This window comes from Catharus ustulatus, chromosome 3, assembly GCF_009819885.2.
Source record: "Catharus ustulatus isolate bCatUst1 chromosome 3, bCatUst1.pri.v2, whole genome shotgun sequence".
Taxonomy (NCBI): Eukaryota; Metazoa; Chordata; class Aves; order Passeriformes; family Turdidae; genus Catharus; species Catharus ustulatus.
This window is the reverse complement of record NC_046223.1, coordinates 64,634,172-64,660,410: the sequence shown is the minus strand read 5'-3', so window position 1 is coordinate 64,660,410 and position 26,239 is coordinate 64,634,172. Positions and strand designations below refer to the sequence as shown.

The 26,239-nt window shown below is 38.4% G+C and overlaps 1 protein-coding gene across 6 annotated transcripts in view; it reads left to right on the top strand.

The window, feature by feature from the left end:
* NKAIN2 (sodium/potassium transporting ATPase interacting 2) overlaps window positions 1-26,239 on the top strand; it is a 534,629-nt gene that overhangs the window by 444,228 nt on the left and 64,162 nt on the right. For all 6 annotated transcript variants that reach the window (XR_004417342.1, XR_004417341.1, XM_033054574.1 and 3 more), the window contains one exon: window positions 10,164-10,364. Coding sequence is in view for 4 of the 6 variants with exons in the window: in XM_033054574.1 (XP_032910465.1) it covers window positions 10,164-10,364 (201 nt within the window). In the remaining 2 variants the exon portion in view is untranslated. The remainder of the gene's footprint in view (window positions 1-10,163; window positions 10,365-26,239) is intronic.

The following is a 26,239-nucleotide window of genomic DNA, read 5'->3' as shown; positions in this document are numbered from 1 at the left end:
AAGTCTCTTTTCATGTGTTTCCATGAGATTTTTAATGCCAGAATATAAACCAGAATTCATATATTTATGAATAGCTGTGGTCAGTGGTATCTCTGGAGCCTGAGCCGACCACCTGTGTTATTTTAGAGTCTCTGTGTTCCAGCCTGAGCAATGGAGAAAGAGTTGGGAGATGTCTTCTCTTGTTTCCAGAGATGGTTTATTTTATCTAATCTAAAAGTTCTTTCCCTGACTAGCTGAGGTCCATTCAGCAGGTCAGTCCCAGGCACACTGCCTGCCCTTGGGGCAGCGCTATCTTTTTATACTATAAACTACATAAACATTATTTATAATTATCTTCCAATACCTATCACTTATATTGCACAGTCTGGTTCTACTCTAAACCAATCCGAAAATGCCAACATCACCCAAAGATGGATCCCAAGAAGAAGGAGAAAGAAGGACAAAACACGCCCAGATTCCTCCATCTTGATCCCAGACCCTTATTATAAACAAACTTAAAAACCTACTTTTTCACCTTATAGTAATCTAATTCATACTCTACTTATTTTTGTGACTTCTAATTCCTCATGTAAGGGTGGTAATTTTTCCCAGGGAGAGAAATCAAAGGCACAGGGGTTCTGGGTCTCGAACCATCCAGGGAAGCCTGAGGGATGTCTTGGGTTCTCACAAATAGCTTATTTTTCATTTCTGATTCAAGGATTTGAACCATATCCCCTCCAATGGATATGTAGGACTCCTAATAGTTTGCAAATGCTGCCTAAGCACCTCAAGTTTGGAAAACTGTAGCATTTTCCTATGAAAAAGTTGAAATGCATTTTCCACAGTGTAGTTCATTTTCTTGTTCTTTTCATTTTGAAAGAAAAAGCTAGCTAAAAATGGATTTCAACACTAGTAGTCTCGTTATTCAAAATTCTTTCCAACACACAGATTAATAACAAAACAAAAAAAACCCAAAACAAAACAAAACAAAAAACCAACAACAAACCACTGAAAAATAATTATCAGCTCAAGAACAGAAGCAACTGTGTACTTTGTTTTTTAAAATTTGCTTAAATAATTTTCAAACACAGGAAACAGCCAATGTACAAACCATGCATAGTTCACTCTGTGTTCAAGACAAGTTAGATCTTATTATTTCTGTACTTAAATGATGTTATTGGATAGTCAAATTAATTTTAATAAAACTAATTTGTGGTGCATGTTGAGTGACATGATATCACACCACAAGGAGAGCAGTTTCACTTACTGCTAAATTAATTAGTTCATGTAAAATGAAAAGAAGTTGATTTATCAAATCTGATATAGCCTTAGGTATTCTAATAATCACCATCATCACCTACAAGGACATGAATAAACACTTCATGAAATAAAGTTTATCAGAGTCATATAACATGTTCCTGTGACAGATATCTTTTCATAAACAAAAAAATCAAATGGGATCTTTTGGACAGAGACTGGAGGTGGTTTTTGAAGTCTGTAGGGTAGGTATAGGATAGCTCAGGCAAAAGTAGCTCTTGCCATACATAAGCGTTGAAAACTGTGACACAGGTTTTCCCATGTCACCTGATGGATTGCAACTGTACAATTTCTTACAATTGGACAAAAGTCATACTGAGGAGTAAAATGTGTTAAAGTAATGGTCAGAAACCTTAGACATTCAGCAGTGTTGCAATGGAGACTGTTACATGCAGGCTTTGTGTGCATCATGCTGGGCACGTATCAGTGCTTTTGCAGAGATCTGACTTTTCTCTTACTGGCCCAAATTTGCAAGGTACATGAATGTTGCATAGCTTCAGATTTGAATCTAATACTGTGGATTGTGACATCTGTCAGCCTGGTCAGTAGTGGAATAAGTTATAGTGCAAGAGCCTGAGGTAGTTGATGCTGTACAGTTATTCCACATCATTTCTTGCACAGTGCCAACAGGCTCTGTGGAGAGCCCACACTTCTTCTGTGCTTCCTGGTAATCACTCTGTGGCTGGTGTGCTGCTCAGCATCTTACCTTGGTTTCAAAACAAGTTTTTCAGAGTCCTTCAGGAATATTTATCACTCTGTTTCAACTGGGTCCTTTCTACTGACTTCAGAGGAATTCAAATCATTTAAATCTGGATATTTTATTTCGCACTGAGAATGCAAGTGGGTTGTGAGAACAAGCTGTATTTTTTAAATTGATGCTTTAGCTCATTGCAACCTCCCCACAGAAGTAAATCCTTTTGAAAATATTCACTTTGGAATAGATGTGACTCAAACTGAGAAAGATGACTCCACATTCTTTTTTTAATAATTTTCTGACTTATCTAGGCTTCATTTTAATGATTCTGAGATCTTAAAGCTTATAAAACCACCACTGACTAGAAATGTACAAAATATTGTATTTCTCCTCAGCCTGGTATTTCATGAAGCCCACTTGGGTTACAATTATCTCAGGTTTCCTAACACTACTTTTGGGATAGCAACACCGTTTTTGTGGTTTTAGAACTCTGTCCAAAGTCGTACTGTTTCCTGCACACACTACAGGCACTAAATAATTATTTACATTTTAAAAGATAATTTTTAAAAATAGGAAACAGAAAACATAAATTTATCACTGTACAAAAGCATTTTTGTTTTACAGTACCTAACACTAAGTTATAACCAACATCAGGGGACACTGAACAAGCTGCACCAGCTGGAATGTCTTTCTGCATGCATTCATTAAACTTTCTGATGTTTAAGATCGACAAAACACAGTTCTGCATCCTTCCTTACTAAATGTAGGACCATCCTAAAATCTTTCCTTGGACAGAAATGATCAAGCAAAGTATTTTTGAGATTGTTTGGTAACTTTTATTCTAAAAAAGAAAATAATTTAAACTATATTAATTTCACAATTAATGCAGTTATTAATCAAGGCTACAATTTTAATCAAGGCCTAGACCTTTCTGTGTGCAGCCTTCAACATGGTAATCCCAGTTCACTGGAAACTTTGCATAGTCTTTTGGATATAATCCAAGTATAAGATGTCCTTGTGATGCCTAAAGAGTTTTGCTTTTTATGTATTTTTCGTATACTTGCAGCTTTGTAGACTGTTAATATATAGTTATATAGCATTTAGTACATGTTCTGCCCTTTCTCTCACATTTTAGAACAATAAGCTAACCCTTTCTAAAACATTCCCAAAATTCTGTTTAGTCATTCTCAAGAAGACAAATTCTAACAAGGACACAATTTTGCACTAGAACTTAGAAGACATAATAAGAAATAGGGCAAAGAAGCCCCTGGAACAACTCCAAGGGGCAGACACAAGGGTGGGTTTCTGGGGCAACTACTCTGTTACTGGGTGTACCTGCTAGATATACTAATTAATTAACCATATAAAATTTGTACTAAATCAATGGTACACATGTGCAGACCCATACTTGTGCACCTGAAAGCTTGCATCAGAGATCTGCTTTTCACATTATCACTCATAATATTGTTTAGAAAGTATTTGTCTTTTATTCAAAGCAAAACGTGTGTTTAGAGGGATTTTATTTAGAATTAAGAGGTTATGTATATTTGTGTCTGAAAATTCTAAGCACTATTGATCTGTGTATTTGCCTGGGTAAACCAAGACAAGAGACATACTTCCTTTACTGTTTAAAAATAAAGTTGAAAAAGTAGTCCCAAAAGAATAATGAGCTAAACATCTTTAAAAGCATTATGCCTTACTCATAAAAAGCTGGTACTAATATATTGTGAAAGCAGTATTATCATGCATTTCCAGCTCAGTATTTAAAAAAAGGGGGTTGGAAACCCATCAGAACATGCACTCCACTTCAGAAAGAGACCCAGAACTACACTGATTGTAGTTCAGTCATAAAATTCTTTTCTTGTTTTGTTTCATGAAACACAGGTGAGATCTCATAATCCTAGGGACAGAACAGTGTAGATCACCTGAAAAATTGTCCACTGTACACTCCCATTATAAGAATATAATGGATATATCTTTGTCAGAGAATGGCAATTTGTCAAAACAATGTATTATATTTAACTCAATTTCCTTAAACAAATTTTGTCAATTCCAGCATGGTATCCTTGATTACTGCACAGCGTGAAATAAATATGATTTGACAGAGTTAGCTACTACTGTGGGATGTGAGTGCCTCTAGTTAGCTTTCCATTTCACTGTGTTTTATCACTGCACAAGCTTACATCCTCCAGAAAGCGATTTTCCAAGAAATTACAAAAAATATATAGTTCTCTGAATCTTCACTAAACATGTACAATAGCTAAATTACAATTTCTATTTGACTGCAACTTCCTCATCCTCATGATGAGTGATACTGTACTACTGTGAAGGGCTAAATTCTCATGTTCTGCACAAGAAAAACTTCAATGGATCTTAGTCCAGAATATTCTAAAAAAATTCAGTTTAATTATGAAAAAAACATTCATGGAAAAGTAATATTTGTGGAGCAGAAATAATCGTGTTAACTTTGCAATATAAAGTGAAGTTTCTACTTCCTTTTTATGATATTTTAATTGAAGAACTAAATAGATAGAAAAATTTTAAAGAAAGTTGTTAATGAAAAATGCTGATGCCACTGAACTAATTAAATTAATATTCTGAGGCCTAGCAGGTGTCTTATTTTTTAATGAGTAGAAACCAAGCAGAGTAAATTTTTGAGGTTTTTCAATGTACATATTTAACTACTAGAAAAGTATGAAGATTTAAATTAATATAACATTAATTGTAGCTTTACTAATTGCAGAAGATAATTAACAGGCATGATAGAATAATAACTGACAATGTCAAGCTCTGTATAGCAGTGCCTATGCTTTTTGAGGATTATTTATAGTATTTTATTAATATAATATTCTAGTTTCATTTCAGAGATGAAAATCAGGACATCTGAGTCATCTCTTTCATGCTGGTAACTTTATAATCAAATCCTTTGGAAGTACATTGGTACACTGGAAATCACTTAAAATACATTTATAGCATTTTTAACAGAATACTGAGAAAAGCTATCAGGGGGACAATTTTTGCCAGTTTTCATTGATGAACTTCAGAAGCATATCAGTTGGGTAGATTCAAACTGGTTAAACCTTATCTGATTAATGACATAGGTAAATCAGATTCTGTAACCAATTTTCAACTCTACTGGTACAAAATTGTTTTACAAGAGGAAATTAAAGAAGAGAATTCCAGGTTACTGAAAAAAAATTTCAAATGGAAGAGAAAACATGACACATGTACAAAAACTGGGGAGGCAAAAACCCAATTCAGATGCAACAAAATAGAAAAAAAAACCTTTAAATATCCATTTTTCTGCACAATTCTACAGTAATTATTTTCTAGATATCAACTTTGATTTAAAAAAAAACAACCCCTCCCCCCAAAAAACTAAAACTAAAACAACAACAAAAAAACCCACAGCTGAAAATCTGTTTTGGTTCTTCAGTAAGGAGATGTTTTTCTTTAGACAGGAAAAAGTCTGCTTGCATGACTTGCATGAGAAAATGGTTCTGCCTGCTGGTGGAAGTTAGTTTTAGTGGAAAAGTGAGATAACAGAAATAAAAAAAATGCCTGTAGAGGCCTCTGTGCATCCCAGGCATCCAGAACTACAAATGCTTTTAGACCCTGATCTTTTATCACTGCAACCTTGTGTGATTGTTCACTCTCCAAGCAGCCTGTTCTTGCTAGTTTGAGTTTGACAAATGAAACAAGTGGTTACATGGTTGTATTTTACAAAAGATGTACAGAAGCTTGGCAGGTTTGCACAGATGTCAACAGTTCCTAATTAGAAAAATAGAAGAAATCGTTTCCCATGATACAGCAAGCCACAGCCATTGAAATCAGTGCAATTAACTTCCCTGAGTCTGCAAGATCTCCTGGACTTTCAAGGAGAATCACCCTGAACCTTTCCTGCCTCTTTTTCTCTCATGGCACTTTGTGGAATTAGCTTCTCTGGGGTGCAACCAACAAAAATCATTGAAACAGTAATATATTGTGATTTCTGCAAAGAGACATCGCACTTACTAATATATGTTAGTACTAATACAATGCCCAAAGATCTGTCTTCTTATAAGCCGTGCTGTCCCCCTGCTGTGTCTGATTACAAAGAAGCTTTTATTCTTTTTCTGGCATCTTTTGCAAAGCTTTATGTTGTCATGTTCTGTCAGTACCTATCCTCAGCCAGAAAATGCTATGTACTGTGCAGTTGACCCTGGGAAAAGTTGCCATCTACTATTTAAAAATAGGCAAAAAACCGTCAGAGCTCAACATATTTTACCAACTAAGCTGTAATGAAGTTACAGATGGAATTTGAAGATGTCTTATATCTTAATCTCAGAAATCTGAGCCTCCAAACTTCAGTATTTGTCTAATCTAGCAGTACTTTTCCTGGCCACTACAAGTACCAACACATCTTCAGAATGTCAGGAAAGACATCCTACAAAATTATTTCCTTTGTTTATTTGATTTTTTTGATGAGTACCAAAATCTACTTTAATGCACCAATTTTCAATAAAAAGCTTTACAAATAGCAGCAGAATTTACAAAAGCAGCACAGTGATCGGCAATAAAGCCCTTACAGATGTATTTCTATGTCCACAAAGGAAGCAGCTGTTTGTTGAATTTAGGATAATGAAATCTTCCTTGACATACAGATTTTGGACAACAACATATTGGCTTGCTCAATGTGTATCAACAATTCCTGTTAGTTTTCATAGCTTCAAGGCTTAGCAGACCATTTCTCTGCATTTCCCTGAACAAAGTTTGAGCCACAGATGTTGGAAGGGAAACAGACGGCAAATACACTAGAGAGCATAATAAATCCCCAGCTTCCAGTGTAGACTTTGTCTATGTCCACTAAAACTGTATTCAAACAGTGAACAAAGTAAATAGCAAGCAGAGTTTGTCCAAAAATAGTTCTAAATGCTGACAGTAGAAGAGATGTTAATGGTAGATACATCATCCCCTTTTTGGCTTCCACAGTTCTACAAGGGGATTCAAGTCTTTAAGTGTTTTCTCACTAAGGGAAACTTTTTCGTAAGCTGGGTGACCTTCAGTACTGAGCAACAGGAACTGCTCTGCTAGTTTGGTTGCATGAAAGGGGACATGGCTTGAAAGTTATAGGCAAGTTCAAAGCACATAACAATTTATACCTGAGATTTAACTGTGCAGCAGCTTTGTAGTTAATAGGCTCCTTCTATGCTTATTCTGATCCCAGATATTTTAGGGATAGAAATTTGCGAGGTCTGACTTATATGTTGACTTCTTAAGATTTTATTTCATTGTCATTCTTAATCCATCCAAGTCAGACCTGAGATATCAATGGTGTCTAATCTTACAGAACCAGACTTCACATCTTATTGTTTTCCTTTCTGAAGATGACCCTTTTTTTCTTAACTGGCTCAGTATGTAACGACTGCTTCTAAAAAGCCTTCTCAACCACATGATTCAAAGTTCTTTAAGATTTGAAACTGTGGCTTTCATTATTATTATTATTATTATTACTATTATTATTATTATTATTATTACTATTAAATATAACATTTCTATGGCAGGTATCAGGTCTGTTGAGACCAAGGAAAACAGAATAGTGTTTTACTGATTATTGAGGGAAAGAAATAGAAATAAGTAGAATATAGATCTGATAAATATATATGTTGGGTTTTTTTCTGGTAAGCCCTCAAAGACTATTCCTGAACAAAACAAGTCCTAATCACAACATTCAACTTAGCTGCCCAAATATTATTTGAATGCAAAGGAATTGTGTAAATATTTTTTAAAATCATCTGGTTATTAATTCAGGTATAGAAGAAAGCTAATTTTTGTGAAGTTTTATTTACATATGTAATCATAAATATTTTAATGTGTAATTATATTTCCCATGTGACTTGGAAATTCACTTGTGCTTTTAACTAATAAAGTTTTTGATTATTGACCCTGTGGTAAGCAAAAATCTCTTCCTCTAGAGAAATTATATTCCACCCACAGAGCCCAGTTTTGATTTTTATGTTTAGTTCTTCTTGATCCATTTTAACTTCATATGGCAGATGCATAACAAATACTCAGTTCTTGCAAGCCAGTTTATCCCTTTCTTTTTCAAGGAATACATTGTTCATCCCTAGTCTGCACTTTGTAAAATATATTTAGCGCATCATCATTCTTCTCAAGGTATTGCAAATGCTAAAATAGAAATAGACAATGAGTCCTATTCTTTTGTGCTGCATCTCTGAAAAGAGACTAAAGGTTTAGTGTTTTCCATGGTAACTAGAATGGCTGAAAGTTCTTTTGACAGTAACACGATGAATTCCAGTTTTAGTCATTTAGGAATAAATCTGTTACTGTAAGCAGTTACTCCAAAGATGTGCATTCTTCAATGTCTTGCACTAAATGAGAAGATCAGTGTTCTACCTGAGGGTCTGTAGCAGCCCTGGCTTTAGAAAGAAAAATATTCTGGCCTGGGTGAAAGATAAAATTCCCATTTCCAAGAAACAAATGGCAGACATTTTCTATTGTCTATGGTTTTAGTAGGGAAAGATCCAGAGAAAGGAGATGGTTTGTGGGGGTGAAGACTTATAACTATACATATATATATATATATATATATATTTGGGCACAATTTGCATTGTTTATAGAAATGTTTGCTGTAGCTTTGATCAAAACTAATAAATGCTTAAAGTTAGTTGCATGAATTCATATGAAAAGTTGCATAAATCCATATGAAACATTTTAAACTTTCTCATACAGCTCATTATTTGCTGGATTGGACTGTTGTGGGAATGAAGGGTAATTATTCATTGCAAGCATATTTAAGGTCCTTCCTGCCATCTGATCTGTGTGCTTGTGCAGGGTAGTGATTCATTTTTTTTTTAATGTAAAAAATTTCCATACTTTTGGTATGAACTGCAAATTAGAGAAAAAACATTAGGCTACACTGCAGTGTCAAGTGCAACCACAGATCAATTGACATGTGACATTATCCAAAACCTCTCTGGATGGAGTTATTACTTCATAAATTAGTGCAAAAAGGAGAAACAAGTGGGACTGAGAAAACTGCTATTTTGAAGGGAGGGAAATGTGAATACAACTTATCTGCCACAGAATAGCATTCTATTATTTTTGGCACGATAAATCTAATTAAATAGTTACATTTTAAAATCTTTATGAGAATCTTAATTATTAATGTCATCAACAGGCTGAAAAAAATGTAGGTTAGGTGTGGGGAGAGTTTGACTCTGCAAAGACATTACTTAAAAGCAATTTTTTTTTGCATGACCGAGCACATGTGCACACAGACTAGATAGTCACACTTTACAATGAGGTTACAGTTATAAATTATTTATAAAATGTTGGTAAACAGTGTAGGCTATTACAGAATCCACAGAGTACATAGTTTTGCTATTGCTGTGTGTAACACCCTCAAGTAATGTGCAACCACATAAAATTTATGAAAGTAATATCCATAGTATTGTTTATGATGTATATTAATAATTTATTCATCCTTTATGAACTATTTATAAATGCAATCCTAATGGAAGGCACGGTTGACTAGTTATTCCATCGCACTAGCTACTTGGGAGTTAAAGGTTGCACGCCTCTGCCCCTCCTTTATAACTAGCCCTGTAGTGTTTAGCCAACGCAGCCCTCACTATTTCCTTAGGAAATTAGAAATTAGAGAGAGGCATTGTAAAGAGATTTGCCTGCAAGCAAATGCACAGGATCCTTTTCTTCAATCTTCTCCAGTATTTCAGTAGCAGTACCGTAGGTCTACTTCACTGGGTCCATTAGAAAAAACTCCTTGAAGATGATCTGTGTATATTAAACTGTATTAATTTTGGGGGGATTGTTGTATAGTTTGGTACATCAGACCAACAAAACATGGGTCATCAATCCTTACAGTATCCACTGGAAAATGGGCAATCAACAGAAACGAATGCTATAGTCTAGGCTGCCATGATCTCTAGGAACAGATCCTGGCTTGCAAGATTTTTTTCTGCTACAAAGCGTTTCTGCCTGGCAAGGTACAGATACTTCTGCTTGCAGCAGGCAAGCTCCACTAACTTTCATGTGACACTGCCGTTTTATTGCAGCTCTTTGCTTCTTTATGCATGCTGTGAAATCTCTTGCTGAGGCATTGGAGACCAGAGTACCATCCCCTCACATTAATTGTTCTCTTGCTCTTCTGCAGGAAACAGATCTCATTCTGACCTTTAACATCTCAATGCACCGCTCTTGGTGGATGGAGAATGGGCCGGGCTGCACCGTGACCTCGGTAACCCCAGCACCGGACTGGGCCCCAGAGGATCATCGTTATATCACTGTCTCGGGGTGTTTCCTTGAGTATCAGTACATAGAAGTGGCTCACAGCTCTCTTCAGATCTTCCTTGCAGTAAGTGTTTACAAATAACTTCAATTCCACCACCTTTTCAGGATTTCTTCTTGCCTTTACTGGAATAGTGGATGATTGTGGCATTCATTCACAAACCCTTAGTTTAGTTATGAAACTCAGTTGTCATGCAGCCAGTTCAAGATACCTGCATGCAAAAATTTCCAGTATACATATTTATTACTGTGCTAAGAACTACTCACATGACACACTTTGTTTTCCTGATACTATAATGTGTAAGTTGTGACATAATAGCAAGTTACAGCTATTGTTGTGAAAACCGACTTGAATATGAAATTGAATACAAAAGACAAACCAAGAGTAAAAATAGATTCACTGATCAGTTCAGAGGACTCAAATCTCATCAATTTGTCTTTAACCATATTAATTAATAGATGCTAGACTATAATGGGAGAGGTTTTCCCTCGCCTCCTGAAAAAGTTACACCATTGTGAAAATCAAAACTTGAGATTTTAAATCTTTTTTAGGAGCACAATAATGCACTTTTGCACTACAGAAAATTTATAAGGGATGAAAACTGTTTGCTTGGGGAAAAAAACGTATAATGGAGTTTACAGCTATCCAAAAACTGGGCAGCTTTTCCATCTATCTATTCCCCAGCATTTTTTATCACTCAGGCTTTTCTCATGGGATTACAGCTTCATAGAATCATTTTGGTTGAAAAAGACCTCTAAGATCATCAAGCTCAACCCTTTCACCTAGCAGTGCCAAGTCCAACACTAAAGCCTGTACTTAAGTGCCACATCTACAAATCTTTTAAATACCTCCAGGGAAGAAAATTCCACCACTGCCCTGGGCAGCCTGCTCAAGTGCATTCCAACACTCTCGGTGAAGAGTTTTTTCCTGATATCCAACGTAAAGTTTCCCTGGTGCAAGCTTGATTTCCCTTGATGCAGACCAGGATGCCATAGGCCTTCTTGGCCACGTGGGCACAGCTGGCTCACGTTCAGTTAGTGTTGACCAGCACCCCCGGGTCCTTTTCCAACAGGCTGCTTTCCAGCCACTCTGCCCTCAGCCTGTGACAGTGCGTAGGGATGTTGTGACCCTAGTGCAGGACCTGGCACTTGTCCCTGTTGAACTTCATGCAATTGGCTTTGGCCCATTGATCCAGCCTGCCCAGATCCCTCTGCAGAGCCCTCCTACCTTCAAGTCTTCAAAAACAGATAACCAGGCTATTTTTTCTGCCTTTCTTTTTTTTTTTTTTAAATATAATTATGAACAAGAAACTCAAGGTATATGTAGTTCAAGCTTAACCCTGTTCCTGATTCAACCAGTTTTTTTGTGTGTCTGTGTTTAAATAGAGCTGCATTTTTGGATAAGCTCATTCTTTTCAAGTCAGAGTAATGGTTCAAAATAACAAACCATTAGTATCTGCTAGCTGTAGCTAACTACAGCTGTGTTATATTCCTATTCATGTTACTCTAAATGTGATTATCACAGGTAAAGAGCTGCACAGCATAAGTATGGGTCAATTTTCCAAACCTTGTGCTTGTCTACTGCTTACATAACTTTCACATTTCCCATTGTGGCTATTTTTTTCCTAATAGAAATGCCAGTGTAAATTCAGTCCCATATTAAACGTGATTAAATGGAAAACAGAGGAATTAACTGGTAAAGCTCAGTGACATATAATACCAAGTAAGAAAAGCAGATACTGTTTGTGTCAAGAAAATTAATCCACAAACAACAGAGGTTTCCAAAAAAAGGAGAGAGAGGAGTCCTGTTACTTTATTTGAATAAAGGGAGAGGCCTTGGGGCATTTTTAGAGGACTCGGCCTCCTTTTGCTCTTAATTTCCCAGCCATATTTCCCTCTCTCTTTCCCCATTGGCTAAGGTACTTGAGAGGTACAGACTTTCTTAATCGCTTATACCTAAGACCCCCTTCTAATACATACCTTCTCCTTTTCTTTTCCTTGTGTCAATCAATGCAATTCCTATGGATTTGCATTGTCAGTGGAGTAGGACTAGATGATTTACAGAGGTCTCTTCCTACTCTAACAATTCTGTGAATCTGTGATTCTGTATTTCATGGAACCAATCCTTCATTTCCTGCCTCCCCAATTCTTGATCAATATCATAGCTGAATCTGCAAAGGTGAGATCTTAGCTTCACCACACTTTGACAGCAACAGCTGTTTAAAGGTTTTCTGATACATGCAGAAGAAATACATCGTTTTGGCCACAACTAATTCGACATTTCTGTTGGACAGAACTAACCCTTATTGTAGCTTGTGTTCACATACTTTCCACTAGACACTTCTCTCCCAGGGAAGTCTCATTTACAGAGCACCCAAATCTTAAGCATCTGGCCCATCCAATATGCTCTGCAATGACCACAGCTCTGCCTGTCCTTATGTCCACAAATTACCAAAATGAACTGGTCTAGTGATGGCATGACTCATATACCCATACGTTTCAGACAATAAAGTGTCCTTGTCTGTTTAAAGGTTGATTGATTCTTGTTGCTTGCATTAGAGAAGCTATTTCATTTTCAGGCCTACTGGGTTATCAAGGATAGATATACTTAAATGACTGATCTCTAGTGAGAATTATTCCAGGTAAAGAATGAGGTCAGTGGAACTAATGGGGATTTGATTTGCAGCTCTTTGAGTTGCTTTCTGTATAGTATTTGCAGAGTGGAGGCTGATTGAAAGTTCCTACCTCTAAACAATAGGAGGTATAGCTGCCGCTTCACCATGGGAAGGGCAGTGCTTGGGAAGGACACAGTGCAGGTTTTATACCACTGTTGTGTCTTGGCATGTAGTGTCAGGGCTTGAAGTAGTCATTGGCTGTGTGTATAAATAGCATTTGCATCCCAGCCTTTTGACATGCAGCTGAAAGAGTTATAAGTTGGCAGTTTCTCAAGCACTCACACATATCAATGTCTAATTCTACCTACAGAGCCTATGTACAATTTTCTTCATTTCCACAGTTCGTTGAACTCTTGTCTTATAAGAGAAGGTGAAAAGCTTTTCAGTTCAGGCTGCAGTTCAGGTCAGAGGGCTCTGTGTCCAGATCGATCATAATGTTCTTTCGAAAGTCATTTCATCTCTCTGTGCCACTTTCCAAGTGCAGAAAAGAGAGAAAAGCATGCCTAAACTTTTCATGTTCATTTCATAAGGCTCTGTACCATTTGCATAGATAGAGATCCCTTGAATTTTTCAAAAAGCCCCTAAATATGGGGAACACCCAGTACAGTAAGATCTTTGTGTGGTACAAGGAAATTATAATGCTAATTGCATTTCATACAGAAATTGAACTCAGATTCTCTGCATCTTTTTTCTTTGTTTTACTCTTTGATTATGCATGACCTGCCCTCACTCCCACAAGTCTCTTCTTGCAAAAGTCAACAAATTAAAGCCCATTTGTAGATCAAGACTCTGAAAATATGCAAATTAGAGATCAGCCTTGGAGATAAGTGTAACAGAATTACATATCTATTTGCCAACACAGGATTAGTAGTATTTAATATGCTTGTCTTTTACTTCTCACGCACTCAAAAATATATTGATTTTAGTGGAGATAAGTGCCTGAATTATGGGAATAAGACTAATGTGAAGGCTTCACCTTAGCCAGTTTGGGTTTTAGTTATATACCTTAGAAGAGATGAACTGTGTAATATTATTCCAGTAAAGCAAGTGGAGGAAAAGCATTTCTTATGTACTGAGTCTGCATTATTGATGGCAATTTACATACCAAATAAATAAAACCATAAGTAAACTGTTACATAAAAGTATTGACCATTTTCAAAGTGATCCTGTTCACTGCCTTTTTAGTGCTGTATATTAGTCTTAATTTCTTTTTGTTCCTTCCTGTATTAGTACTTGAGTATGTGCTTTATGCAATCATTAAAATTATTTCATGCTTCAAAATTTGTAATATGTAATTACCCATCCATAGTATTTACAGTAAATGTATACTGTTTGGATTTCTGCAAAGTCTGCATCATGCACAATACCTTTCAAGCCCTGATGCTGTCAGATTGATTTAAAACATCATGAAGCATAACTGTGTTATTAAGATGCAATAGTACAGCTATGAAGTTAGGGCGCCAGCACCAAAAATCTCTGCTGTTGCGGACTTACCATAAGACCTTTGGCAAGGTGCTTAATTCATGCCAATTATTGTTTGTATTATACAAACAGAGGTTCTTAAATATTTCAGAAAGATGCTGCCAAGATAATTCCATTAAACATTGCAGGTAATCCAATATTATGGAAAGGTGGTCTGTGTATGTATTTAAGCAGTTAGAACACTAGAATAAGCATTAATGTTCCCTGCTTCTCTTAAGGATTAATAATTAGAATAGGACAGTCTTAAAATCTTTAATGATAGCACAGCACAGGTGGCATTAAATAACACTCATGCCCTGGTGGAGAGATGGGAGTACTCAGTAAAAGTGCCCTTTTGCAAGAATATATTTACTGAACTGTCTACTTGTGTTTTAGACTTCCATGCTCAAATATGTTACTCAGAGTCTAACACTTGAAGGCCCTCAACATTGCTGAGGAAATATGATTGGGAAAAAAAGCAGTGGTTCCCATCCAAAAGAACTAACCTTCAAAGTATAAAACAAGCCAGTTATCCCATATGGAAAGGAAAGGAGGAAAAGAGAGGAAGACAGGGAAGGAATACTAGTTTCAAGTTTCATTGGACCTCCTGTTTGACCATTGTCAGTTTTCCTGTAGGCATGATAAAAGTCCTATGATTCAGAATGAGTAAACTTCTGATAAATTTTATCTCTGGAAAATTATTCTAAAAGCAGTAAAAGACAGAAGTGTGTCAAAGTTCAAAATTGCGGAAGTAATTGGCTAGAAGCGGGTGTCTCATCAGCAGTGAACTCTCATACTGACAGGAGGGGACAAGCAAGGTGGGACAGGCCACAGAGAGCCTTGCAAGATAATGAAGTAGTTGAATGTCACTGGAAGAAACTAAGGAGAAGAAATGGAGGTTTTAAAACTAGAGGTGGAAAATAATCTCAGCAGTGGGCATTTTCAGGAGCAAGGAGAAAACATGGCACAGGAGGAGAGGCAGGGTGCTCCTCAGAGGCTAAGATTCACAGAGCGAGAGATCAAAAAGGTATCAGCAGGGCACCAAAGGTTAAACAGAGAGCTTATAGAGCTCCTGCACTTAGAGCAGGAGGGGAAAATGAGCTTTCTGAAAGGGAAGTACATTTGATCTCTTTTTTTTCCTCCTTGTGGTTTTAATTTTATTTTTATTTGGGAAGATATTGATAAGACCTGAGCAGAGAAGGTCAGACATTCCTCAAGATACACTAACAAATGATAGAGCAAGACTAAAATAATCAGGCAGCAGATATATCAGCAGGACAGACTGCATGATAGGAGTAGAGGCAAATCAGCAAAGGCAGGGGAGATGAGGGAAGTAGTCAGAGGAACACATTGAAAATAAAAGCTGCCTAACTAATAATGTCATTAAGGAAAACAGCAAGAATATTTCTGTGTGTATCAAAATATTCATGAGTGGAATCAAACAAGACAGAGATTGGCCCTGGCTAGTCCAAGTTGAAATGCTAAAATTAAACAGCCATATTTGACAGAGCTGCAAAAGAACAATCTAAGAACTTGTACTGTATTAACTGCTTTCACTGTGCTTAGATGGGTAATACTCTTCTTTTAGGAAGGGTATTGATGTAGCCCTTGTGTTGAGCAAATAAACCAGCATATTCTATTCCTGTGATCAAAATATGTACAGTGTGATATTATGGGAAAAACCAAAATGCAGCAAAACTCTTACAAAACATCAAATGCAGCATAAAACCTAATGTTGTATTCTTAATATTCCAGTCCTTTTTACTCAATACAAAGGTCCTCACTTGTGCAGGAAGCACATCTTGCACATAAAAGCCCATTCTTAGATTTGTCCTTGCTAATTTTGTTCCTGTACCTCCCTTCTGACAGCAGCCTCCACCTCTTCTAAATGCTTATACTCATACACACACCTTGTGCATCAGCTGTCTCTTCCCATGCTTTTAGAGTGGTGAGAATATTTATATCTGAGAAAGGAGACAAGAGCTCATATAATTAAGTTTTGACTCTTTGAACCTAATGGAGAAAAGCAACATTATTTAATTAAGTCAAAGTTCCTTTCTAGGGCAATACAATAGCTGAAAGAAAATTTATTCTTATAATATAGATTGGTACTTTAGAAAGTCTTTTTTACAATGTGGGACTGGGCAAAATCAGCACAATATGGAGAGGGTATGAATCATTGTGAAGTGTTAATAATGCTGTCTTGCTATGTTAGCAGGCAGGCATCAGGTTCAGGAATCTTTTACATTGTCTCAGAGCACAGTATATTACTGTTACTGTTTGACAATAGTGCTAAAGCTTATGTCATTAGCATTTTGAAGGATTGCTTTAAGAGATTTTTTTTTATGTCTGTATGTATTATCTGTTATTGCTTCTATCAAATTTTACCTGCATTTCTTCACAACTTCTTGCAGAAAACTGAATTTTACACATCAAAGCATAAATGTTTTTCATAATGAGTAAGGAGCTTCGTCAGTAGAATTGTACTCATTTATTTCCCTAAAAACTTCCCTTCTTAATGAGCTGCGCTTGTATAAAGCTAAGCTGTATAATTGTCTGAAAACAAGTTTTCTCCAACTCAGAAGAGAGAAGTCAGCTTTAAACAGTCTTACCTGACCAGGCAAACAGGATTGTCTCTGAAAGGTTTGTTTTCGTAATGGAGAGAAAGACAACAGCACCAGCATGAGCTGAGACTGGAAGAAGTAGTTCAGTTTCTCATAGATGTTCTTGCACTAGCAAAGGCAAATAGTGTATGTGATTTTTTTTTGAGAGGGGTTGGATTTATGAAAACAAAGAGCTGAACATTGGACTCATTACTTTGAGGCCTGAGGGTATTTTCCTGAGAATTTGTTTTGACCATCTCATATGTATCCCTTCACACAGGGGACTCTGATTCTGGCTGACCAGAGTGATATGATAGAGCAATGAGATTTTGGATGCCCAGGTTCAGTGCCTCATGGCTGTCCTGGGGCTATGTGAGGCGGGTGGTGCTAACTGGTGATGCTTTCTTGCTGACTTGCTTCTTTCCACAGCTGGCATTTAAATTATTCCTCGGTTCTGGTATTGGCATAGTCCTGTTTTTATTTCACTGTCATAGCATGAGAGCTGCATGTGAACATGTTCCAGCTATACACAGAGGAGATGACTGGGGCCTATTTACCTAGTCTTGGTGAGCTTCTCTCTGAAGACATTCTGGATAAAAAGCCTAGTCCATTTTATTTTCTCTCTATACAAAGGAATTTACAAGGTAGAAAAAGCTTATTACACTTGTCTGAGATGTAAGAACACTATTGAGAAGAACAGCAATAATAAGTAGCACAAGCTTCTGTAATCCTTTACAACATGTAGTTAAACAAAAAGCAATACCTCTTCATACTGAAAGCTCATAGTCAAGTGCCAGGTTCACCAATCCCATTCCTGAGCTGATTCTGAAGGTACAATAAAAAGGAGGGCTGCTCCTTGGAAATATTGAAATCCCCATCCACAGTACAGATATACCTCAGTGTCACCATGTTTGGTATTCCTGCTGATATTAAAGTACTACCTTGTTCTGCTTTATACAAAAGCAACATTTCTCATTTTGTGCCTCTAGTTCTAGAAGTACAAGGACTTCATTCGTGATTTAATGTGATTTTTTCCTGAATATAATATAGAGACTCAGAAAACTTATAGCAAACTTCCTCACCTCATTATGGAGACAAACATATGTAAAAAAAACCCAAAAGAAATCCCAAAACACCAAAAATACCAGAAGAAGCCGGAACTATGATTGTTTCTCAAATTTGTGGGGAAACTTGCATGGTATACTTTGGGTAGTATGTTTCATGTTTCATTTTTGTGTGCTGTTAGCACAGCTTCCTGAGCGGAAGATGAACTGAGCGCATAAAAGTATAGTGTTATGAAAACACAGAATGAACTGTTTTGCAGCTTTAGTCATGACTTTTCTGGTCACAATACCATGATTCTGAAGACCTGGTCTGTAAAATTCACCAAAGATAAACAATGTCAGCAGCTGTAACTGAACCAATATTGAAGGCACTGATCAATGATAGATTCCTGAAATTCTATAATACAACTTGAGTGCTTCTGGTAAAGCTAACTACCCCAATAAAATAAAAACTATACTTAAGGAAAATAAAAATCTAGTAAGTATTTAGATGTCCCTGATCTTTAGTGTGTGTACGATGAAAACAATTATATGACAATATGAATTCTGTCATTTTTCCCCCATTTTCTAACATAGACAGCATAACAAGGTTTTTGTCTTCCAAAGAAAATTAAAAGTACCTTTCTTTCATGCAACTGCATGCCCTAGAACCCTTGGAAAAAGTGTCTGAGTCAGGCTAAGGTAATGGGGTCAGAAAACTGCTCGCAATATTTTTGATAATTTAAGTTTCTCTTGAAATCTCAGAATCAGAGCTGACTGGGAATTTTCTGAAGGAACATGATTCTATTGAAAAATTCATCAGCCGTGAAAAGTTTTGTCTTAACATAACAGTGCAATGATCTTCATTTAAGGTGCAGACAAATGATCTTTAACATATCTGGTACATTTTTTGACATTTTTGACAGTCTGTCATGCATTCAGCCCAGACCAGCATCACTGTCCCAGACTCTGTTGGACCATGAGTACAGAAGTAGCACAAACCAGGGAGAATCTCTGATAGCCAGTTTGGATCTACTCATCTTGTTCTGAGGCAGAAAAAGAGCTTTTTTATGTGCTATGCTATACCATTTGGCCTCTAGGCCAGAAGACAGTCTGTAGGTTATTTCAGTTGATACTATGTCTATATGCACTTCTGTACATTCACAATGTCATGGCAATTGCACACTTAGAGTCCGTGTTCCCTGAACATTTAGCAATACCAATGATATCCAGATCTCCAGCTAGTGTTTGAGTCGTGCTGTGGACTCTCACCTTGGAGTTCAGGAAGGACACATGAATTGGAATCCTAGTAGTGGGAGAGGAAACTTTATCATATGTCTTCATTTTTTTATTGCTTATGTAGCAAACAAAATAATCCTCACAATAAGGATCCTCTATAGATATGCTCTGAGATTCTTGACTCTGATTTCTGTAGTGCTGCATTTCTAAGGAAAATGGAGTCTGAGATTGAAAACTGAGTCTTTTTGTTGTAAATTTTCTGAAATTTCCACCTGAAGCCTAGATTTTAAGTGACAAGTGATATTCATTAGTGGAAAAGTCATTGTTCCATCCAACTGAAGAAAATTACAGTAATTTCACGATTATAAGCCGCACCATTTTGACTAAAATTTTGGTCCGAACCCAAAGTGCGGCTTATAATCAGGTGCGGTTCATATATGGACAAAGAAGGAAAAGTTGCTGTTTTAGTTTGGAGGACAAGTGTCTGCTGAGAAAGGCAGGAACTTCTCTTTGAAATGGAGAACGTAAACCCCCTAGCTCTAAATTATTATAATTTTGAAACCAAGGGGCTTTCAGGCAAAAATATGGGAATTAAGAATAACAGTTCTTTTCTAGGGAAATCAAAATAGAAATACAGTACTACAAAGAAACAAACTCCAAACCCTGACAAAGTCAGAGTACAACCTGACACCCCGTCAGGCAGGGTGTTGGCAGCAGTCCCATTAAATGGTGACTGCATCCTCCTGCAGTGACAGATGTGATTCAGTCGGAGCAGTGCTCCTGTAGAAGGTGCAGTTTCCCTCCGGAGCTCCAGTGGTGATGTGGAGAAATCCGGTTTTCCTCTGGAGTCCAGTGGAGAAAGGGACTCCCTTAGTGTCCCAAAACCTCTGTTTTTATCTTGGTAAGAAATGTTGGGCTCTTTCCCCTGGCTGGAGCAACTTTCAATGGGATGCAGTAATTTTATCAGTCCCACAGTGGGACTCAATGGGCCATTAGCAGACAATTACTCACTGGAGGAAGGATGGGTTGTGAAAAGATAAAGAACAATGCCCTGCCTGGTTTCAATGGATGGCCCATTAGCAGATTATCTGCCATTGAGATAAAGATCACTGCCCCCACCCTCAACAGATGGTGATAGAACAGATACCTTTTATCACACTCTGTATTGTAACGTGTGGCTTATAATCAGGTGCAGCTTATATATGGACAAAAAACCAAAAAATTGCTGAAACCCAGAAGTGCGGCTTATACTCAGTGCGGCTTATAATAGTGAAATTACTGTTGAAATCAGAGGTTATCTGTTCTTTGCTCGTATTCAGCCAATTCTCACCACCCCTTTGATATATGTTGTCTTCAGCACCTGCTGGGTGGGTAGAGAGCACATACATGCAGCTCTGATGTGTTTTGGGGGCTTTCAAGGTGTGCCCCCTGAGCAGTACCTTTCACCTAATCTTCAGCACTATTGAGACATCAGTTTTGCAGTACCCATCTGCTTGAAACTGGCTGGCATAAAGTGATTCATGTTTTCAAAACCATTGGAGCAGGTTTTTCCCCAGCAGGCAGCGTTCATTTAACTATACCTTTGAGCTTTGTCAGCCTCTATTCTGGACTGAGCACAGTAAAGGAAATAGTTATTTCTTAATGTACGCAATTTGATAATGAAATGTTGTGAGTTTTTCTCTGCTTTATTTTACCTCTATATGTCCATGTTTTCCGCAAACAGATCGGTCGTGTGTGCATAATCACAACCAGCAGGAAAAAAGGCATCTACAAAGCCACAGGAGCATTTGTCTTCTGGTAACAATTGCTTCCATAGATGGGAATTCAACATTGCCATGGCAGAATTTATTTTTCCTTATATGTTCACAATGATCAAGTAGTGACATCTGGAATCTACCCCAGAGGTTCAAGTCAATAAAATATTAATATATGCCATTTCCAGCGAGAAGGTTGTAACAAGAACATGGCAGAGAAATGTCTGACATTTTTGCACTGTTGTTTTGCACCTAATTAGTTAACTATTTCCTCTTCCACACACTTTTTTTCCTAAAAATTAGGAAAAATAAATCTGGGTCTAGGATACAATTCCCTGCCATCCATTTAGGTAAACTGCTGTGCAGAAAGCCCTGTTTTCTGGGAGTGCTATGGGAAGTGACTACTGACAAGGGGCTGGATCCTCAGATCCTCCTCCCCACACAGAAGAGAAGCTCCAGAAGGAGCTGGATTAACTGCACACAACTGATTCACAATTAAAACCAGGCACAGAAATCAAGGCAGTGCTGGGCAGCCTCATCTGAAGCACTCACCATTTTACCAAGAGATTATCAAGGCTTTCCTTAGTAATTCAATTCAGTGTACTCGTCAAAAGGAGCAGAGAGATCTGGAGGAAGAGATGCACTGTCAAGCCTTGCTTTAGACAACTCCATTATTCCCATTCCTCTCATTCAGTGAATAAGTATTAACAGTCACTTATGCATAAGAAAAAATAATGAGGTTTAATGAATCTCCAAAGATCAGCTACTTCATAAAAGCAAATGCCACGCTTTTATCAGTAAAAGTCCTCCAAGTCCAACATCAGCAGCAGAGGGAATTTCTATTTTAAAGCAAATTGCACCCAGTTTCAGTAAATTATCATAGAATGATTACTCAACTTTTATCCAGTCAATGTTATGCCTCCCTAGTGAACCGGTTTATTGTCAGTATGTCTGTTTCAAAACATGTCTTCCCTGGAAAGCGCTCCTTCATTCAGCTTCTGCCGCTGGAAGCAGGCAACAGCTTGAAGCTAGCAGCTGCTCTCAAACAAAACAGGTAGAGAGGCAGAAAGGCTGCTGAATCCATAACAATAAGCACATCATGGCATAATTACAGTAAATCTCCAGAATGGTCTTTACACACGAAATGCCGTATGTTTTGGACAGAGGAAGTGTGCATTAGCAAAACCATAGTATAATATAAGCATTTTCCACAGAAGTCCTGTTAGCTTGAAATTGATTTTTTGGTCTTGAAAATTATCACTGAGAGAACAGAAGATAATATTTGAATGGTCAACCAGTTAGCTTAAAGGGGATATAATTAATATACTGAAGTGCAAGAGGAGTTGATAGAAAGATTTGGGGGAATTTTATAGTTGCAACTGCATAATCTAATACTGGTGCATCCGTTTAACCTTTCTTTGATATGCTCTTCTTTCACCACTGCATGTAGTAGCAGTTCTGTTTTCTAAATGTCTTCATTTGACTTTGAGCAGGTTAATAGGATTTATTGCTTCTGCAGCCTGCCTACACAAAACAGATCGTCAATATGGGCAATCCTTTGTGGTCTGCCAGGGAATAATAGACTGCATTCTCCATCCCTGCTTTTAGGAAGCGATTTAGTTTCCTGAAGATTTAGGTACAAAAAGGAAAAGTGGGGGCAGGTAGTTTTTCTGTGTGAGTGTATCGTGAGCTGGCACTGCTAAATAGCCACTTGGCATTTGCTGTATCAGCTGGTGGTGCTTGCCTCATTTTCAGATGGCAGCCTCCTGATTCCCCATTAGAGATGCCTGCAGAAAATGTGCTGTGACTAGGCAGCAGTGGTACAAAATACATAACCCAGATACATTTCAAAAATTGTAGAGGACTTTTGCAAACATTTTCTGTTACAAACTGCATGAATTGATCTCATCTTCAAAAACGTTAATCTGCTAAATCATTGTTTTGTACTCTGTCTGAACCTACATTTTAGGTTTCAGTGGCTTTGTGTTTTGTAAAGATCTTTCTAAAATCACTGTGCATCATAAGAAAAGGATTTTTTCCCTGGGCTGTTAGCTCTTGTCTTGCCATGATTATTGCTTCCTGCTGTAACCATCAGAATATAACAATGCAGCAAATTTTACAGAAATGTGAATTACATGAATGAAACAAATTGTCATTTTTAAAGTATCAGATCTTTCCAAATGTCTTCTGAGCATGAGTTATGAAACTCTGACTGAGTGAAAGAGGTTAGTCACATTAAAAATGATTATACTGATTATATCTGAGACATAGGTAAGCAATATATGCTGCATTTCCAGTCTCTTTTTGATTCTGGAAATAAAACTGCTATGAGAATAAAATCCTAAAAATTACCAGAAGTAGTAGTCATTTAATGCTATGATTTTTAAATATGGGGATGAACCAAATCCCTCCACAGTACATTGTATTTTCTATCCTGAATACTCCTTTTGTTTAGCCATTGAGCTTCCTTAAAGCTTCTGATATATTTTAATTAAAATAGTAAAAAAATATCTGAGAAAGAAAAAGGAATGAGGTTTGGAGTTTGTGACTTTCTTTTTGGTCCCTGGTGGTATTTACCAGGACCAGAGAGTGCTAATATCATTTAGCTATCTCTCAGAAAGCTCACATTTAGCCAGCCAAGAAAGACCGGAGGCCTCACTTGACAAGTTCCAGAAGAGTCTTTATTTCATGCGAAGGGTGATCAAGCAGGTTCTCCCAGAACAAAGGAGAGACAACCATATTTATAGGTTCAGGGAGGATTCAAACTACAGCCAATAATAGTTTATACAAAGAACAGCATCTAATCTAAGTGAGAAGTTCTAAAGGTGAACTGACCAATTACACAGACTACAGTAATTTCACGAATACAAGCCGCATCAATTTGACCAAAATTTTGGTGGAAACCCAGAAGTGCGGCCAATATTCCAGGGCGGCTAATACATTAACAAAATTCTAAAAGCTGCCAACACGGAAGTGAGAGCCCGCGGCAGCCCCAAGCCAAGCTGGAGCCCAGCCGGCCCCGGCAGAGGTGGGAAAGCCTGGCAGAGGCGGGGCCAGCAGTGTGGGGGGCGGGCGGCAGAGCCTGAGCCAGCAGGGCGGGGCAGGGGGGCGGCAGAGCCCGGGCCAGCAGGGCGGGGGAGCCTGGGAGAACTGGGGCTAGCAGTGCAGGGGAGCATGGCAGAAGCAGGAAGGCCGGCGGGTGGGGCTGCCTGGCAGCGGGGGAAGCCCAGCAGAATCGGGGCCAGCAGCGTGGGGGAGCCCGGCGGCGCGGGGGCCTGCAGTGCCGGTCAGGGCGAGGAAACGCAGCGGCGGTGCAGACGGGAGGGGGCGGCCGGCGAGCCCGGCGGCGGCGGCGGCAGCCCGGCGGCGGGGCTAGCGAACGCGGCGCGGCCGGCGAGCCCGGCGGCGGGGCTAGGGAACGCGGCGCGGCGCGGCCGGCGAGCCCGGCGGCGGGGCTAGCGAACGCGGCAGCGGGGCGGTGCTGACGGGAGAGGGGGGCCAGCGAGCCCGGCGGCGGCGGCAGCACCACCCGGCCAGCCCCGCCGAGCCGTGGCGCTGAGCTGGGCCACCCGGCCCCGTCGGCAACCATGAGCGGGCCGAGCCTTCCTGGCCCCGCCCCGAGCCAGTAAAGCCCGCTATGCCGCGATCCTGTTACTAATTGGCCAATTTGTGAAAGCTGCGCACGGATTCTCGCTACGAACGAAAGTGCGGCTAATATTCGGGGTGCGGCTTATCTATTGACAAAGACAGCAACATTGTTGAGGCACCGGGGGTGCGGCTTATAATCCGTGCGGCTTGTATTCGTGAAACTACTGTAATTTCTAACCAACTATCTTCCAAAGTGCTAGGAGACTGACCAAATTCTTAAGGAATTTGGCTCAGCCTTGGTATCTAGGATACCTTATATATTATAGCAAGTTCCAGGGGCCAGGGGAAGATGGCTTTGGAGGAATTGTATCATCCAGAGGGGTTTGGGTTTTTTTGTTGGTTTTTTTCTTTTTTGTTTGTTTGGTTTTGTTTTATTGGGGTTTTGGGTTGTTTTTGTTTTGGTTTGTTTTTTTAGGTTTTTTTGGGGTTTTTTTGTTTCCTGGTCGTGTAATTATATGTGAACCACATCAAACCAAACCAAAAATCAACAAAACAAAACAAAACAAAAAAACCAAACCCATAGACACCCCAAAAACACAAACAAAAAAAATCCAACAGGTTTATTACCCATGAAGGTATTATCCTTTCATGCACTTACTGGGAATTGCCTTGGATGGTGAGATCCATAACTTACAAGAATTCATGAACTTCCAGAAAAACAAAATTATTCCCACCTATTTCCAGACAAGGGGTTTCTAGACACTGGCAGCCCCAGATGACAGCTGACTTCAGTGAACTGAACAAGTGCCTTGCACTCAAGCAAGGATTGACATGGGAATATTGACCTCAGAACAGGTCTGAACTTGGAGCTGCACTTTGCAAAGGTGTCTTCCTCGGCTCTTTAGGAGCAATAGGCTCCACTTGATCTGTAGCTCCTTAGAGAGCTCCACTTGGCACACCAAGCTTTGAACAAGTCCCAGGGGGAATTTTAATGACAGTGTGGAAACCATTAAGGCCATTAGCTGCCCTCATGGAGGGATTTCATGGCATTTTGGAGTCAGCATATGCAGCTGCATAGACCATTGGGGAGGTTTATAGATCTTCCTTTAACTTCAGGTGTTCAAACAAAACTGTACCGAAATTAAAATGTAGCTTTCTTCTGAAAGACGGTTAAAAGGTTTTTTCTCTTCCAAACAGGCTGCCAACTGGAAAAGAACAGGCAATTTTAAATGCTGAGAGATTACAGATTAACTCCTGGTTTGTGCATATAAATCATCATTTCTGGAAAGCTAGGTCTTTTTAAAATTTTATTTTTCATGCCTTAAGGGGGTCTACAAGAACCTGTCATTCTTTCCCAATATCTACAATTACCGTCAAAACCCATTCTTCTGATGATCTTCAAAATTACTTCTGAGTCTCTCTGATTATAGATTAAAAAATTTATATGAAACCTAGGGTCTAGTATTTTTCTATACAAAACATTTAGCAAATCAGAGATTCACACGGTGAGTAATATTGAGCTTTTTTCAAAATTATGTCTGAGACTTAAGTTTCACGTGAAGAAGAGCTTTTAGCTGGA